Below are 19202 nucleotides of genomic sequence, written 5' to 3' on the forward strand. Positions count from 1 at the left end.
GCGATGTGTTTTTGTTGCATAACAGGAACCTGCTGAAAACCAGTTTTCAACTGCCAGGTTTAACTCTAACACACAATCTTACTTTCAGTTCCTTTCCTATGTAAATAAATGAAATGAAAACCTTAATGCAACTGCCGAGCAGTCCTTTTTTTTTTTTTAGTAACTTAATTTTTTTACAGATAAATAAATTTGTATTCGTATCAGGTCTGACCCAAATGCTTTAAAGCTTCAGTTGTTGCCATGGTAATGGACGTAACATCAGTATTTGAATAGTCATCCAGTATTTTTAGTTATTCTCAGACAAGGACATTTAATCTTTGTGATAGCTCTGTGTCGCCAACTTGCTCTCATCATTAGCAGTCCAGTATTTCTGAAACTAGGACAGTTCGACCACATGTAACAGGCTAACAGACACGTTAGCAAGATGTTAAAAACGTCAAGTGTCTGGAATTGTTAAAAAAAAATGCAAGATGACCCCCAAAAGTCGAGTGCCAGATGCTCCAAACGAAACTGCTATGTATTAAATCCACAATGATCTTGGCAAATCACCTTAAAAACTCCTTTTAGCCTCTTTGTTATTTCTTAAATGTTGCTGTCATACTCGGCTGTAGCCATCTTGTGCTGTATTTGTTCAAACGCCATCATCCTTCTTGAAGCTCACTTGAGTTTATTCTGAATTCCTGTGAAGGATCACAAGGCAAGGAGACAGTTTGTCTCCTCCGTGGATCACTGCTCCTTTGATTTTACATCCACTCTGAAGCTTTTTTTTTTTTCTGTAAATGGCAGCCACAAAATGTTAATTGACTTTTTGCTAAGCCGGCCCCTTTGTGATGGTCCGACAAGCTGTCTGAGTAAGCATGGAGCACACTGTAACGTAACATCAGTATTTGAATGCTCCGTTTTGTTTTAATGTTTGTTTTGTTTTGTTATTTTTAGTTATTCGCAGACAAGGACATTTAAACTTTGTCATAGTTTTGTGACTCCGACTTGCTCTCATTTAATCATTAGCAGTCCAGCCCTTCTGAAACCGGAACAGTTTGACCACATGTGACAGGCTCAAAGACACGTTAGCAAGATGTTAAAAATGTCAAGTGTCTGGAATTGTTAAAAGAAATGCAAGATGACCCCCAAAAGTCAAGTGCCAGATGCTCCAAAGGAAACTGGTGTGTATAAAATCCACAATGAGCTTAGCAAATCACCTAAAAAACTGTGTGGAACAGGCTGACCATCTTTCCAAGTATTCATTTTGCTAGCTTTGTGTGACCAGGGTGACCCCGTCAAAGCTCCGATTAACTGTGAATATTTCTTACTGAAGCTTTGATGCTAAAAATCTGGTATACGGGACAGCCTTATATATGCATCAAAATGCACCTACTTGATGACAATCATGATAAAAATGCCAAATTTTTATGAATGCAGGTGCATAACTTCAACAGAAAATTGTGGGAATCTTAAAAGACCTTGCAGTGTTGAAGAGTAACTGCACCCAGTCTAATATCCCCGTTCACCCCTGACAACTGGTGACAACCTGCTTTATCCACACCCTCTGCAGCAGTGATGTAGTGTGGCACTGTATGTTTTTTTACTTGTTATCCAGCTGCTGGTTGTGTCTTCAAAGATATTTTCTTGATCTCACAGATATCTTTTTCTTCTGCCTGCCCAGAATGATAAAATGTTTTCCCGGGGCAAAACTAATGTTTCAAGTCCAATATTTCCACCGATCACAATAGCTGTCTTGCTGTGCTCTTCTTCTTTGGTGAGATGTTTATACATCTGCTATGCGGGCGGCGTCAGTCTGTGGAAATGATTTTCAGAGTTTCAGAGCTCATTTAACAATTGACAGTCGATTAGAATTTTGGTCAGATTTTACTGTGATTTTTAGCTGGTTATTCAAAAACCACGTCCAGTCACAGAGACAGTAACACTGAGCATGAGAGTTTGTTTTTGTGTAGACTTTTTGGTGATAGTTTGAAAGACTGACTCATTTCACCAATCACAAATCAATGTAAAAGCCTAAATACGACCAAAACAAGCATGAAATGTGTGCTGTGATAGCTCAAACAGTATAAAAGATATCAAGACGCTGATTTAATACCAAGTCTTGTGACCCGTCATATGATGAGGTATGATGAAGCAGCATGACTTCAAAGATTTCCCATTATTGTATGTTTTTGTGCAATGTTACAGTTATTTTTGTTAAGGTTTTTTTGTGTAGGTGTTTAAAATGTTGCAAAAATGCATCATTTTTCCAACAAAAATCCATCAGATTATTAAGTATTTCCTGCTAGGGTTTGTGTAGACTGCCAAACTATGGGGTTTTCTCTGTGGCAGACCATCGCCGCTTCACTTGGGAGACTGGTCTCACTCCGAAGTCATCAAAATCCGGCGCTAGTCCTCTAACGTCAGCATGATACGCGGCTGATTGCCGTTATAGTTTAATGGTGCCAGGCGATGTCAGGGGGAAATGGGGCAGGACAAGAGCTAAAGTTAAGGCAGCAAAAGTCCGACTTGGGCAGGCGGGAGGGGTGATGGATGGGTCCAACAAACACAGACTTTCACCCGAGAGAACGGTGTTCTAAAGCCAGACCCTGTTTTTTTCCTAAACCTAACCACATGCTTTTGTTACCTAAACCCAGCCACATGTGTTTGTTGTTAGAGGGAAGAAAACATCAATTTGCGCTGTCGTACTGACATAGTACATTTATTTTGAAAGGATCGGATGTAAACATTAAATTTCCTGTGAAATTGAAAGGATCGGATGTAAACATTAAATTTCCTGTGAAAACACAAGTGTATTTTGAAAGAAGACAATGCATGTAACAGGCAGAACTTGACACGGCATCCCAGAACGTCAACAACCAACGCACACAGGGTACTTTCACACTGTGGGCTCTAGTTTCCCGGCGCCGGGCAGGGTGGCGCAGGGTGGCGAACCCCACGCAGAGCTAGTTTCAAGCAGCGCAACCCGCGGCGCGCTCAGTTTGGTAGTTTGGCAGACCGAGGTGCGCTGAGATGGGTGTGGCGGCGCAGCAGGGGGAGGTGTCGACAGGTCCAGCTTGGCGCAGTGACAGTTTCGTGCCAAAAGGCTTCGCTGAAGGTGCGCTAAAAGCTCGCCAGCTGAAACCAGGTCTACTATCTGCAATCAGCATATAAATGTATCTCTATATCGACTGTCCCATCACATCTGATGTCAGATCTATCTCTATATCGACTGTCCCATCACATCTGATGTCAGATCAAAGGGGATTGACACTGTTTGGCACGTTTGGCATGCGTAATGGAAACCCAACCTGATTTGATTAACACAGCTGCAAACTAATGAGCCAAAGTCAAAGTCAAAAGAAAACAAACAGAGTGAGACTGCGAGAGAGAAAGAGAGAGCGCACGCGCACAAGAGAAACGCAACATTGATTTACAATTGTGGTGACCTCCTCCCAGGCTACCTTTGCATCATCAGCCCGTGGAGGTCTGCTCGCAGTTCCGTATATTCGGACACTGCGAGCAGACCTCCCGGACCAAAACATCAGTTTCCTCCTGGGAGAAGTTCGGCTGTCTGACGCTGCTGCTCTCTTCTGCCATGGCAAATTGAGTAAACTCTCATTACACCTTAGCGTGGCGCATTTAAGGGCGAGGAGAGGGGCTCATCTGATTGGTGTGATGTGTGTAAAACCCACCCCACGCCTTCTCTCCTCCCTCTTTCCGACTTTCCGCAGGTAGGAGGGACGGAGGTGGGATAAAGGAGTAGCTGCGTCAGGCGCACGGTGTGCCAAACTTGCAAAATCCGTCTGGCCACACCCAGTTGGCGAAGCGCAGGTGCGCTGCGCCCCTGCCTCGCCCGGTCTGCGAAACTAGAGCCCTGTATCTGTACGTGGAAAGTCCATGACCAAATGCAATATGTGACAAGTTCAAAGTGAGAATGAGTTGCACCTGGGGTCCTTCTTTTGGTCTCTGAACTCCTCTTTTAGTTTCTTAATTATTTCTTAAATGTTACTGCCGCCTCATGCCGTATTTCTTCGAACGCCAGCTTTCTTCTTGAAGCTCACTCAAGTTTATTCTGGATTTCTGGGAAGGATCACAGTGCAGTGAGACAGTTTGTCTCCTCCATGGATCACTGCTCCTTTGATTTCACATCCACTCTGAAGCTCTATTTTATTTCTCTAATTAGCAGTCACAACGTGTTAATTGACCTTTATTGGTCACAATAATCCCGCCCCCTGCCCCTGGCATAAGCAGTTCTTAGTTGTAGACAGCTCAAGTGTCAAGTGTCAGTTCAGGGTGGACCCAAGTGTAGAGTAAGTTTTAACAAAAAGCAAGCTTTAATGCAGCTGATAAAAAACACCCAGAGCAAGCAGGTAACTGAAAAACATCCAGAGCAAGCAGGTAACTGAAAGTCCAAATGAAAGCAGAACAAAAACTAAACTGAAAACCAACCGGGAAAAATACGATGAACTCAGGTATCAAAAATCCAAACACAAGACACCAGAAAACTCCAAAACAAAGTCCATAGGATAACGTAATATAAACAAAAACCCAGGATCGTGACATCCAGAAGAACAGCGCAGGGCTTTGACGCCAAATTTACACAGTGGCCAAAAGTGAAATTACAACTTCTGGGTCCGTCAGCTGATTCCATGGGGCTCAAAAATAAGTTTTCCCATAGACTTATAATGTAAAAGCGACATCTGAAAACTAATGGATACATTTTTTCAAGCATCACAACCCCTGTGAAATGACTCGTGTCACCATCAGGATTTGATCCATTTGGTCCAATAACATTTCTAAAGTCTAGAAGAGCAGCTCAATAAAATCATATTTATCCTCATTTAAGTTAGCAGAGCACTAAACCGAAAGTTAACCACTCGGGCAGAAGTCTCTTGTGAGCTTGCTTTATGGGCCCTACAAGGCAGAAGATCAGGGTAATGTCATTCTACTAAAACTGAGCTTTTCTGGCTTTATGTGCCACTGAGCAACTTTCATAGAAGTAAATGGAGTCCCGCCTCCAACGCTGTATTCAGTTGTCTTTATACATCAATGGTTCTAGACCAGCAAAGTGTTGGTGCTGCTCCAGAACCAGTTTTGGCTGAGAGACACTTATTAGGCTGTTGAAACGCAGAGAACTACTTTGAGTTCAGGCACCGGCTCTGATCCGGCCGTCAAACTGCCTTCATGGAAATAGAGTAATATATAGTGCTGAAGCCACAAATAGAGACTAAGTAACTCAGAAGAGATATCCTGCTATCCCAACAGATAAACCAACAGGACCAAACACGTAACCTCCACAATAAAAATGCATCGTAGAAGAGAGGCTGGTGGATCATAAGCACGGAGGCTGTGAAGTGGTGCAGGTCTTGGGCTCTTTACGAACTCCGTTCACCAGCTCAGTCTCATACCTAGTCTTATAGAACAAAAGCACCACAGGCGCACAGCTTCCTACCAGTATTTTTGGATTCCCTCAGAGCTGTCATGTCATCCACTGTTCCCTCGTACCTCCCTGCTGTAGCATCAAAGTATCACCTAGTCTCCGGATTTGCAGGAATCTGGCTGGCAGCCACCTCGTCTGTTGACCGTGTTGACTACAAAGCAGCTGCTCAAAGCTGACTCAGGATTTCACAGCTTAAATTTCTCTCGCCGACCGCCTGCTTGCCACTCACTCTTAAATTTATCTGAGCCTGAGAGTTTTCCGAGGCCTCTCCAGCAAGGCGGCAAATGGGCTGGGACGGTGTGACATCCAGTTTCGGATGGCATTGACCACAGGCTGAGGAAGGTGAAGGACACAGTGCTATTTCCATCTCAGTCTATCAGTGGAAAAGAGGTTCGCATTGAAGAGTTCAACTCTCCAAAGATAGAGAGAGATGCTGTTGAAGGAGGGAGGGAAGAGGGTGGAAAGAAAGGGAACGTGGGAGACAAAGATGGAGTAGTGTGTGTGTGTGTGTGTGAGAGAGAGAGAGAAAAGGCAAGACGGGGAGAGACAGTGATAAGTTGACACGGGGGAAGTGAGATGTGACAAGCCGAGAGAAAGAGATGCTCAATCAGTGCTGTCAGGCTTCCTCGCAATCACAGACAGCCGTTGGAGACTGCAGGCAGTGCTATTGACGACAGGCTGCCTCGCTAATGACAGCGAGGCGTCCATGTTTTCAGGAGTGCTGACTATAAAATCAATGGACTCATTTGTGCACACTGCCAGAATATTTTTCATTACACCTTTCATGATTTTCATTGCAGACGCCCCGTTTAGAGAGGAGAGGACGGAAGATCATTTTAAAAGGTGTAAATATGCTGATTTGATTATGCAGCACATAAAATCGCTGCTTTCCTCTGTTTCTCTTTTGCTATCAATCTGTTGAACACATGCTCCCTGTCAAAAGACGAATAAAAAACAGCCGGAAGCTCTGTATTTTTTTCCAGGAGGTGACAAAAATAGCGAATTAAAGCAAAACACCTCAGCCGTGATTGACACCTCTGGTGATTTTCAGTGTTGTTGTTTTTGTGCTTTGCAGCCGTGGACACCACCAAGGACCCGTGCCAGAATGTGAAGTGCAGCCGCCATAAGGTGTGCGTCGCTCAGGGCTACCAGAGGGCCATGTGTGTCAATCGCAAAAAACTGGAGCACAGGTAGGTGGAGTCCTAAAGTCAGAGGGAGGCTTTTTTGTTTTGTGTTTACAAGACATGCTGCAGCTGTTTGGAAGATTCCTACGTGGACGGGACAGACTCTTCTGTGCTGTAGGTGTCAGCGGCAGTTGGCTGTGCGTCACTTAAAAGCCTTTCAGTGTCTTGTTGTGAGAGCTATTGATTAAACTCAGTACAGGGCCACAGAGTGTCATGAGTCAGGAGTGATGTCATTTCAGCTCCAACACTCATGCTGAGCAGTGACTAATTAATGGTGTGGATGGAGGGTGGTAAAACTGAACAACACAGGCAGTAATGGAGGCAAATAATGCCCATAACAAAATATATTTTATATGTAAATGAATACCTAATTTCAGGCGCAGACTGGCCATTACTAAGTTTGGAAAATTTGGCCAGTATTTTTTCCCCAACCACAGCATTACATAACCATGGTTAATAACTTATTTAATAATAATAATAATAATAATAATAATAATAATAATAATAATAATAATAATAATAATGATGAGCCCCAAAAAATATCTTTAAATTATCTGCTTCCATCCTCATACATAGCTACTCCTAAAATCATGACAGTAATGCTCCTGTCAGACACAGAAGAAAGAGATGCTAACTTAATGGGTAACACTTAATGTCTAGGGTACATACCTTATGATTAATTAATGCTTATCTAATACATGACTCATCATGATCTAATGCATGATGTATCATGAACTCCCATGGCTCAGTTTTAATTAAAAATGAAGCCACTATTACTTAGTTCAATAAGTTAAAACTACACGGATCATCAGTTTGTGAACTGAAACATTTATGCAGTTGAGATGGACTAAAATGAACACGTCATCAAATCAGATGTAAACTAACGAGAGTGGACAAAATCTTCTCAGCTCAGTGCATCTGATAATCCTCTCCACCAGATTCTTATGTCTATGCACGTTGACTCCATGTCATGTTGTATGGACTGTAAATACGAGCAGCTGAGAGGAAAAAAAACCCATTCACATCAGCCTTCGAGTTAAAATATGGGGTATATCAGACAGTTGCGATATCTCCCAGCTGACAAAAAGAAAAGCATTCCAGTCAGAAAACTCACGTTTAAATATTTATCTCAACAGCAGAACATGGTTTTGAGTTTGGCGTCTAGACTCCAGCCTCATCGCTCCCAGCAGATATGTTTACATGAGATATGGGGGAGTGATGATTAAATGTTTCCCCCCTTAGCTGGAGCCTGCAGGTGGATGCTGATGTGGAGGTGGGGCTGAAAGAGCGAGCAGCAGTACTGATGCACGGCAGCAGCGGCAGCATAGACGACACAAAGGAAGAGCTGGGAAGATTTTGAAGCTTTAATAGACCGCCAAAGTGGGAGGATGTGTTTTGTAGGCGTCGCTCCATAAGTGTCCACACACTGGTGCCAAATCACCATTATAGTTTAAATATAAAAAATCTGATTAACACAAACGTAACTGGTGTGCAAATTAACAGTGAGAATAACCTATGCAATTTGTTTGTACCGTGTTTAACATGTTAACAAACTGTGGCCGTCGTGTAACACATATTTAAAGCTGGTATAATAGTAATTGTTCTATTAAAAAAGGATTAAAAGACATGAATGTGAAAGTGGTTGCTCAGATGACGAACCCACAGCTGATTCTTCAGCCCTACAGAGCGTTCAGCTTTTTGTTTTGATTTCATAGCCCACAACTTTATAGTTTTGCTATCACTGCTCTGATAGGGTGGGATTTACATCATTTTACTGTAATGCAGCCTTTAAAATGAGGGAAAAAATGCATCTACATATCATCATATTTTACTATACAAGAAGTTGTAAAAGAAAAAAAGAAAGGGACAAAACTAATAAACCTTACAACATGGGAGAAAGACAAAATAGAGGGGGTGGAAGGACTCGCCAGGGAATTAAACATTGTTATTTAGTGGAGTCAGAGGCTGGAGATTTCATTCTTAGTCTGGAGAAATGTTTGACAGGTTAATGAAATACTCAGTAAATTTTCTACATAACTAAAAGAAACCTTTGGTGGCTCCCCTGAGAGATAATTTTATTTTCCCCAGGCTTAGAAAAAACATCACATTATTCAACCAGATTGAAAAGGAGGGTGGTTTTGGAGAGTTCATGGATAGTAAAAGCCTTCTAATTGTTGAGAGTCTGTTAAAGGCACATGTATCTCTACACTGGGCTGTGCATTGCAAGGGTTCTGATGGCACACCAGATACAGCTACTAGAGGGCATGGTTAGAACAGTGTATGTAAGACAGAAGACCAGGGTTGCTGCAGTTGTGGACAGGACCAATACACTTCCCTGAGTTATGCTTGGGGCTTATCAAAAAAAAGGCGCATTTACTTTTTATTTTTGTCACACTTGACACCAAAAGGAACATACAAAAATTAAAAGAGGTCAGTCATGATTTTTATTATATAAAAAATGTCCTTTAATGTGTGTTTTTTGCTATATCCTTTGTCCCTGAGCCAGATTTTGGGCCTTCAACCCTGCTACTCCTCAGGCTTATGTTGCCTCAAACCTTATTCCTCCAGCCCCATGTTCCCTTAGCCCTGTGTTGCCTCAAACCTTATTCCTCCAGCCCCATGTTCCCTCAGCCCCATGTTCCCTTAGCCCTGTGTCGCCTCAAACCTTATTCCTTCAGCCCCATGTTCCCTCAGCCCCATGTTCCCTTAGCCCTGTGTTGCCTCAAACCTTATTCCTTCAGCCCTAGGTTATCTCAGCCCTTTGTTCCCTCAGCCCTATGTTCCCTTAGGTCTTTGTTCCCTCAACACTATGTTCCCTCAGCCCTATGTTGCCTCAAACCTTATTCCCTCAGCCCTATGTTCCCTCAGCCCCATGTTCCCTCAGCCCTGTGTTGCTTCAAACTTTATTCCTTCAGCCCTAGGTTATCTCAGCCCTTTGTTCCCTTAGCTCTTTGTTCCCTCAACACTATGTTCCCTCAGCCCTATGTTGCCTCAAACCTTATTCCTCCAGCCCCATGTTCCCTTAGCCCTGTGTTGCCTCAAACCTTATTCCTTCAGCCCTAGGTTATCTCAGCCCTTTGTTCCCTCAGCCCTGTGTTCCCTTAGCTCTTTGTTACCTCAACACTATGTTCCCTCAGCCCTATGTTCCCTTAGCTCTTTGTTACCTCAACACTATATTCCATCAGCCCTATGTTCCCCTAGCTCTTTGTTCCCTCAACACCATGTTTCCATAGCCCTATGTTGCCTCAAACCTTATTCCCTCAGCCCTATGTTCCCCTAGCTCTTTGTTCCCTCAACACTATGTTTCCTTGGCCCTATGTTGCCTCAAACCTTATTCCTTCAGTCCCATGTTCCCTCAGCCCCATGTTCCCATAGCCCTGTGTTGCCTCAAACCTTATTCCTTCAGCCCTAGGTTATCTCAGCCCGTTGTTCCCTCAGCCCTATGTTCCCTTAGCTCTTTGTTCCCTCAACCCTACGTTCCCTCAGCCCTATGTTGCCTCAAACCTTACTCCCTCGGCCCTATGTTCCATCAGCCCTATGTTCCCCTAGCTCTTTGTTCCTTCAACACTATGTTTCCTTAGCCCAATGTTGCCTCAAACCTTATTCCTTCAGCCCTATGTTCCCTCAGCCCTATGTTATCTGAGTCCTATGTTCCCACAGCCCTATGTTCCCTTAGCCATATCTTCCCTCAGCCTCATGTTCCTTCAGCTCTATGTTCCCTCGGGCCTATGTTGCAGCAAACCTTATTCCTTCAGCCCTATGTTCCCTCAGCCCATGTTCCCTCAACACTATGTTCCTTCAGCCCTGTGTCCCCTCAGCCTTATGTTCCCTCAGCCCTATGTTCCCTTTGCCCTTTGTTCCCTCAACACTATGTTCCTTCAGTCCTGTGATAACATGGGCAACCCTAATCGCCAGCCCAGTTATGGAAGGGCCTGTTCTGATAATGAGGGAACATGAAGCTAAGGGAACAGGGGCCAGTTTCTTTTTTAGAGTTTATATACATATTCTATACACAGCAATATTCATGTGACAAGAAAGCATATGAGTGGTGGACAGTTAGCTCCATGGAGGTAACACATATAAGAAATTAAGGTCAATCTGTGTCAAATCAAGAATATGTTTATTAGTTGTCATTCCAAACAGCTTATGTTTCCTTTGAATGTACAAATAATAAGAAACACAGCATTTTATATTGCGTGTTTTGTGTATATTTATTGCTAGCAAGCCAAAATATGAGTTTTGTCTTTATTTAATGTGACAAAATGTCATTTCCATCACTTTGTTTGCTGTGATGGGAAAGACGCATGCTAATGGAAATGGAAATACCAGTGTTATTTTATTGAAAATATTGTTTCACTGCATCTCTCTAAATATGTGTTGGATTGTCTAAAGGTTTCCAGACCAAAATGGACCACAGTTTAAAAATGACTCATAGATATATTTCAACCAGTCTGGCTTTATTAAGGCGGACTCCATGCACCACTATCAGCTGGGTTAAACTGAGCCATGCACGTTTAAGATGACTTAACTTCATTCAGAAGGTCTTCACGGCAATCATCTATGGAGTCCATCCTCAGCTCTTCTTCCCATTTAGACCTAACTATGTGTATTTTGTCATCACTGAAATGTATGATATCGACATATTAATTCCTTTTTTGTCTAGTCTACCTTTTTTGATCCTAGTATGCAGAAAACACACAATCACTCACCATTTGTTAAAAGGAAACTAAAGATGCTAAGTGCTTTTGATTGTGCGTCACTAAGTAACGGTGTTCTTACGTCTCAGCCCACTTGAACAGGGAGAACATTGAGTGCTTGACCCCCCCATGCCGAAAATAACACTTCACTGGACTACTGGTGTTGATTATAGAGCAGCTTAAGAGTTGCATTGGGTTGAAACCACGACACTGAAGCATATAGAAAATACATTAACATTTTGGTCAGTGTAATACTAGTATTTATAGTATTTCAAATGTGCCTTCCTTCATAAAGAATCTTGAGTTTTCAGTGGTAAACCTCACTGAAAAAGCATTTATCTACTCCCTCACCCATTCATTCCACTTTGACTGGAAAACAAATGAGCAGGGTTGCAGTCTGAAAAGAATTAATGGAGTGAATTATTACTACCTGCAAAGTCTATCTGCTGCGACAGGCGTTTATCTTTTTCAATAAAGTGCTTCATTTACAGAGTCACTCCAGAGATGAGAGAGACTGTGTCGAATAATGGGTAATAAGCACGAACGCAACCACACTAAACCATCCTAGCATCATTAAGTAGCAGCCTTAGAAGACGTACTGCAGAGCCTAATGTTTGTGCTCACTGAACATGAAGTCAATCACCGTGTGAGAGGAAAGCAAGCAAAAGGGGGATTTTACGAAGCACTGCATTCAAATAATAACAGGAAATGCACACAGTTTTGGTTTTATTTACCCAAGTTTGTAGATATCTACCCCTAAGGTTTCTATTGCCATCCCATCACAGTGAAAGTGAATCTAAAAAATTCAACAGCAACATGTCTTTCCCCAGTCTCGTTACATTACATTTATTTTGGAGATCCTTTTGTCCAAAGCAACTCACAATAAGTGCATTCAAACTTGACAGGAACAAGAGCAAGATGTCATCAAATGTTGGAAGAGCATCTCTCTCAAATGAGCAACTGAAAGCATGATCAGTGTTGCAGTGCAAGTGCTAGTTTTCTGTTTTTTAAGAAATAACTAAGTGTGGTGTCAAGATGTGAGTCTCTTAACTGGGCAGTGACTCAGCTGTCCTGACGCCTGTGGACATTTCATTCCAGCACTGTGGACGACAGGCAGGCATTATCTGTTACTCTCGAAAATCTACAGACCTCTCTGTCAAATGCTGTCTCTGAAAATACTTTCTGTTAAAGAAATAGTCACAATGAAAACTGTTGACAATGAGTAGCAGGGTCACTGTTTCTGGAGAGCGATGTTGCTTATGAGCTTGTTGCCACACTGGATGGATGAATCTATGGAGGGATATGTTGGCCACTTTAATATCTCAGCTATTGGATCGCCATTAAGTTTTGTGGGGTCTTAGCTTTGTTCCATCAACTCAATATTCCCTCAACACTATTTACCTTAAGCCCTATGTCCCCTTAACTACCACGTTCCTTCAGCTCTGTGTCACCTCAGCCTTATGTTCCCTCAACGCATATTCCCTCAGCCATATGTCCCATATTGACCCTATGTTCCCTCAGCCCTATTTTCCCTTAGCCTTTTGTTCCCTCTGCCCAATGTTCCCTTTACTCTATGTTCCTTAGGCCCTATTTTCCCTTAGCCCTTTATTCCCTCAACACTATGTACCTTCAGCTCTATGTTTCCTCATCCTTCATTCACTCAGTCCTACCTTGCCTCAGCCCTATGTTCCCTCATCCCTTATTCACTCAGTCCTACCTTGCCTCAGCCCTGTTCCCTCATCCCTTATTTACTCAGCCCAACGTTGCCTCAGCCTTTTGTCCCTTTATCCCTATGTTCCCTTAGCCATATGTTGCTTCAAACCCTGTTCCTTCAGCCCTATGTTCCCTCAGCCCTTTGTTCCCTCAAAACTATGTTACTTCAGCCCTGTGTCGCCTCAGCCTTACCTTTCCTTGACCCTTTATTCCCTCAACACTATGTCTCCTAAGCCCTATGTTGCCTTAAACCCTGTTCCTTCAGCCCTATGTTCCCTTAGCCTTATGTTTTCTCAATCCCATGTTCCCTCAGCCCTATGTTCCCTTAACCCTATGTTCCATCAGCCCTGTGTTCCCTTAGCCTTTTTCTCCCTTAGCCCTCTATTCTCCCAACACTATGTTCCCTCAGCTCTATGTTGCCTCAGCCCTTTGTTCCCTTATCGCTGTGTTTCCTCAGCCCTATGTTGCCTCAAACCTTTTTCTCTCAGCCCTTTGTTCCCTCAGCCCTACATTCCCTCAGCCCTATGTTCCCTCAACACTGTGTTCCCTCAGCCCTATGTTTCCTCAGCCCTTTGTTCCCCTATCCTTATGTTCCCTCAGCCCTGTGTTGCCTTAAATCTTATTCCTCCAGCCCTATGTTCCCTTGGCCCCTTGTTAACCTCAGCACTATGTTCCTTGAGCCATATGTTGCCTCAGCCCTTTGTTCCCTTATCCCTATGTTCCCTTACCCCTTTGGTCCTTCAGCCTTATGTTCCCTCAGCTTGATGTCCCATCAGCCCTATGTTCCCTTATTCCTATGTCCCCTTAGCCCTATGTTGCCTCAAACCTTATTCTCTCAGCCCTTTCTCCCCTTAGCTCTATTTCCCAAAACCTTATGTTCCCTCAGTCTTTTGTTCCCTCTACTCTATGTTCCCCCAGCTCTTTGTTTCCTTTACTGTGTTCCCCCAGCCCGATGTTCCCTCAACCTCTTGTGCCCTCCACATGATGTCCCCTAAACCCTGTGTTCCCTCAGCCCTACGTTCCCTCAACCCTATGTTTCTTCAGATCAAAACCTCCACCAGTGAGGTAATGCTTTCGCCCCTGTATTAACATGAGCAACCCTAATCTCCAACCCAGTTAAGGGCCTGCTCTATTAATGAGGGAACAAAGGGCTTATTGAACAAAGGGGCTAATATGGGATGGAAAAGTTCAGTAGGAAACTAAGAGCTGAGGGAACACGGGGCTAACCCCAATTTGATTTTGTACAGACAGTCATGGTCCAACTTAAATTATCCCCTGACTTTTCCTTTAGCTTCATCATCAGATCAAATTTTACTTTGACCAAACACATGCAAAACTAACGACATCCCCAACAGCCTCGGCTTTACCTGAATAAAGATGGTTAAATTGGTAAATCTTATATCTGCTGATATTTAGCAGGTATTAGATTGTCATTGTGGGCATGTTAGCATGCTGAAGTTAGCATTTAGGTCAAAGCACCATCACCATGCCCAAGTACAGCCTCACCGAGCCGCTAGCGTGACTGTAGACTCTTGTTTTCTTGTTGTATTGGGGTTACATCTCAGTGACAGATACCCTAAAAGCCCTGGAAAACTATCTGCGTGGTGGGTGAGAAAATGTTTCTTCTGTAATTCAAGTGGTCTGACATTTTAAATGTTGTCCTTTTTTCCTGTCACGTTCAGAGTGAAGCAGTCAGGGCAGGTGGAGGCTCATGAAAGCACCTGCAAGCCTTGTCCCGTGGCTGCCTCTTCACCTGTATGTGGCTCTGATGGACACAACTACGCCTCTGAGGTAAGAGGAAATATTCTGCACTGCCATCTCTCGTTAAAAGCACTCTACGTTTTACTCCCATCATTTTTCTTTGGCTTTATTACTGGATTCTGCCAGCATAAAAACCCTGAGAAGAAATGGAAAGCGGCAGTGTCATCATTTTAAATAATGAGAAGAGTCCAGTCAAGAGCTGTTTCCTGCTGCGCTGACATATACGTGGACGCAGCAGGGCAGCACAGTTCATCACTGCTTGCGGGAGGACAAGTGCACTGGCTCAACGTGTCTGTATGATTAATGACTGACGTTGTTTTGAGCGGCATCACCGTACACCGGGCCCTGCCAGGACTCTTTATTGATTTATGTATAGTTTTTAATTTTGACCTTGCATGAAAAGACAGCGGAAAATGACAGCTCATTCTTGCTGGCTTTCTCTAAGTGCAGTGTCTCATCTGAATGAGCAATCTCTCTTTCCTGCGGTCACCTCCATAAATATTTTAACTGTCTCTCTCCTTCTCCTCACAGTGCAAGCTGGAGCAGCAGGCCTGCCTCACAGGCAAAGAGCTCAGTATCCTGTGTGCTGGCTTCTGCCCCTGTGCCACAGCCTCCGTCACCCTCACAAATACTGACACAAAACGTGGTAAGTGGCCTTTTCTTCACCTTCTTCTGATTATGCATCTTAATTTTGGACTGTCATCCTTCTAGGCTGCGGTCGAATGAAGTCTTGGGAACAGAGCCATGCTTTGAATCCTATTTTACAAAGTGGCCCAACTGAGGTATTACAACTTCCACGTCCAAAAATGGTCCACTGGGCTGGGTGCTCTGGCTTCCTCCCACAGTCCAAAGACATGCAGGTTAATTGGTGACTCTAAATTGGCCATAGGTGGGAATGTGAATGTGAATGGTTGTCTGTCTCTATGTGTTAGCCCTGCGCTAGTCTGGTGACCTGTCCATGGTGTACCCTGCCTCTTGCCTAATTTCAGCTGGGATAGGCTCCTGCACCCCCAGGACCCCCAACAGGATAAGCGGTTACATAAAATTAATGAATAAAAGGTTTGATAATATTTCGAAAAGATAGAACAGTCACACAAATAGTTTTTTTTTTTACAAGTTAAGGGAGGGCAGAACCGGACGTTAGCCACTTGGCCGGTGGAAGTCTCTAGTGAACCTTCACTATGTGCCCAACAATACAGAAGATCCGAGTCAGTTCATACTGAAGTTGAACTTTTTGGGGGTCATGCGCCACTGTACATCTTCCATAGGAGTGACGCTGTATCCAGTTCTCTTAATACATTCATGGGTCAAATAGTCAAAGAAACTATGTCCTATGTATATTTTCCCAAACACTTTTCCTTGACCTTGATGGAAAACGTCTTGAGGTCAATGAAAGATGTGAAGGGGAATTCATGAGGGCTTAGAAAAGACAACTACAATGCTAAGAGAATCAGGGTGCTTTCAAACCTTCCCTGTTTGGTTCGGTTCAAACTAACTCAAGTTCGTTTGACCCCTAAGTGCGGTTCGTTTGGGCAGGTGTGAACACAGCAGTCGCGCTTGGGTTTGCAGCAAAACAACCAGACTGAGAGATGAGGATACCTTCCTGAAAAGGTGGTCTAGGTCTGGTTACAAACGAACTCTGGTGCAAACGAACTCTGGTGCGGCATCTGCCCACCTCACCAAGTTTGACTTTACTGGTTTGTCTGACATCGTGACATAAAATAGCTCACTTAGAATAAAAAATGATTAATGAGCACTGTGGGGGAATCAGCGCCATGAGCAGGACTAACTGTTGTCAAGCATTGTCAAGTGGTGTGCCGGAGCCAAAGAGGATTAATAACAGCAATGCCAAGCGCTCTTGATAAGAAAGACGCTGCTATCAAGGCTATCACCCAACAATAAATTTGTTTCTACTTTGCTCCACTCCACTCAGCTCCACAGCCTCAGCAAAACAAATATGTTGGCATGGCTATGCATTAGTGTAGACTTGAAATGACATTATATTAAGGCAGATACTTTGATCTCTAGTGATTGGTTAGGGAAAATCAAAATCCACCTCCCTCGCAGAAATCAGTCATGGCATCAGCATCGGCAATGTCAAACTGAAAATGGAAATGGAAATGGAGTTGACAATTCTGTCCAATATCAAGCAATAAATGTGGACAATCCAAATAAAAGTATTACCGAAGTTGGAATTGTAATTTTAAAAACAGCAATATAGGCTACCAGTCATAAAAGTGAAATGAAATGGTTGTCACTACGGATGCACAATAGTATCAGCCCGTCATCAGTGTTGGCCGATATGGGCTTTAAAATGAACTATCATAATCGGCCAACATGCCTTTTCTGGATAGTCAAAATTTGCACACTGAATATTACATACATTGAAAAGTATTGTATTTCATGTCTCCATCTGCTGGTGGGCCATGACAATGCATAATATGATGCTAATTCCACTACGAAAAAGACTTGATGGCCACTAAAATTGGGGGAAAAAGTGGATATATCAATATCAGTATCGGTTATCAGTCAAATGAGTTGTTAGATATCGGTATATTGGATATGGGCAAAAAAATTCAGTATTGTGCATCCTTAGTTGTCACATTGAGAATGGTTGCTCACGCTCACCCTCCTGTGCACTCATATTTGTTGCCATGAATACCTATTACAGTGGTATGATTACATAAAATGAATCGTTAAATATATGGAAGATGGTTGTATTTTTGTTTTCATGACCAGCCACGTTGCATCGCTTTAAATGTTACTTCAAAGAAATTAAAGGACGGCATTATCTTCTTTCCTTTGGTAAAGGATGGTCCAGTGTATCCAATGCTGAAGGAGATAAGAAAGAAAGCACTGAAGCACCTTTCCGTAGCATTTAGAGAATTCAAACAGCTCTCATCATGGCTGCTATATAGATGCTTCTGGGTTGTTTCAATCAGTTAGGAACCCTCCTAAACAAAAAAAAGACTTTTCATCGGCAGTGAAGATTTAAATGCCCCACACACAGCATGCTGTTAGTAGGATTGAACCAATCAACCCAATGCTCCGCGTTTGGGATCAATACTCACCAATTTCAGAGATTACTGTTAGCCAAATATCCCCCATGTGGTTAAACTGCTCTTTCAATCATGTAATTATTTAGAGTGTACACTATCTATCATGGCAGCCAAACAGTATTGATTGTAAGCTCTCGGGCATGTAAAAATGCCAATTGATCATAAGAATGAAATGTTACTCCTGTTTTTCATCTGTAGCCTGGAAAAAGTGCTTAGCCTGAGTCTGAAAGTGGATTTCTTTATTGCATAACAGCAATTTGCTGCCGCAGAGTTAATTGCGAAGTAATGTTTTCTTTGAGCAGCAGATCATACGCTTATAAATGACAGCATGTACAGTTCGCCTCGACAGCTTTACAGTGAGGGAAAGCTGTGCCTTTGATTCTTTTCACTGTACATCAGTAAAAGCAATGTGAAGCCTGTCTGTTGGGAAGGTGAGTCAGATTGCTGTTTAGTGTCTGCCAGAGTTTTGAATGCCGGGATTCCCTTTTTTTTTCATTGCTCCCTCAGAGAGCTGCACAGGCCAGGACCTGGCAGACCTGGGCGACCGCCTGAGAGACTGGTTCCAACTCCTTCATGGAAACGCGAAGCAGAATAACTCTGGCAAGCTCGGAGCTGGCACCGCTTCAGGTTTGAAACTCACAAAGCAGCTTTATTCTCAATCTTACAACTCAATTGTCTATGCAAAGGCATGTAATGTGAAATGTACTGGTATGAAAAGCAATAAAGTGCTATGAAGGCGATTTCTGACAGCGCTGGACAGGAGCCTCGTAGCCAGCTGCAAGGACTCCATCGGCTGGATGTTCTCCAGGCTGGACACCAACAGTGACCTGTATTTGGACCAAGCTGAACTCGCTGCTATTAACCTGGACAAGTACGAGGTCTGCATCCGACCCTTCTTCAACTCCTGTGACAGCTACAAGGATGGGAAGGTTTCTACGGCGGAGTGGTGCCTCTGCTTCTGGAGGGAAAGTGAGTACAGAAGATTTACACTGCAGAAGCACAGAGAGTCTATTTTGGGTCAGATCACTAAATGGGTGAAATAATAGCCAGATCACATCACAGGGAAATAGAGGGTACGCTGTGACGTCACTTTATTCCACCACAAGCCTGCTATGGCTGCTGTGAAAGGGGACAAATAACAAATATAAGAATGAATCATTAAACTGTCTGTAGATGTTGAAATGTGACACATCCACTGTATGTATTTGTCCCTCGACACCAGGGAAGTAACAGCACATATAGAGTGGAATAGTTGGACATTTTGGGAAATATCCTTATTTACTTTGTATATCTCAAGACAGATTCTGCAATTTACATTGTAGAATCTGTCGGCAGCCCTGTGTGAAAGACGACTGGGGGGGGGGGG

General features: G+C 43.2%; 1 protein-coding gene across 1 annotated transcript in view; it reads left to right on the forward strand.

The window, feature by feature from the left end:
* Positions 1-19202, forward strand: part of LOC126399584 (testican-2-like) — a 109383-nt gene that overhangs the window by 74424 nt on the left and 15757 nt on the right. Inside the window, exons 4-8 of the mRNA XM_050059662.1 lie at positions 6498-6612; positions 14699-14807; positions 15309-15423; positions 18344-18463; positions 18587-18805. Coding sequence (XP_049915619.1) covers positions 6498-6612; positions 14699-14807; positions 15309-15423; positions 18344-18463; positions 18587-18805 — 678 coding nt within the window. The remainder of the gene's footprint in view (positions 1-6497; positions 6613-14698; positions 14808-15308; positions 15424-18343; positions 18464-18586; positions 18806-19202) is intronic.

Source organism: Epinephelus moara, chromosome 13 (assembly GCF_006386435.1).
Source record: "Epinephelus moara isolate mb chromosome 13, YSFRI_EMoa_1.0, whole genome shotgun sequence".
Taxonomy (NCBI): Eukaryota; Metazoa; Chordata; class Actinopteri; order Perciformes; family Serranidae; genus Epinephelus; species Epinephelus moara.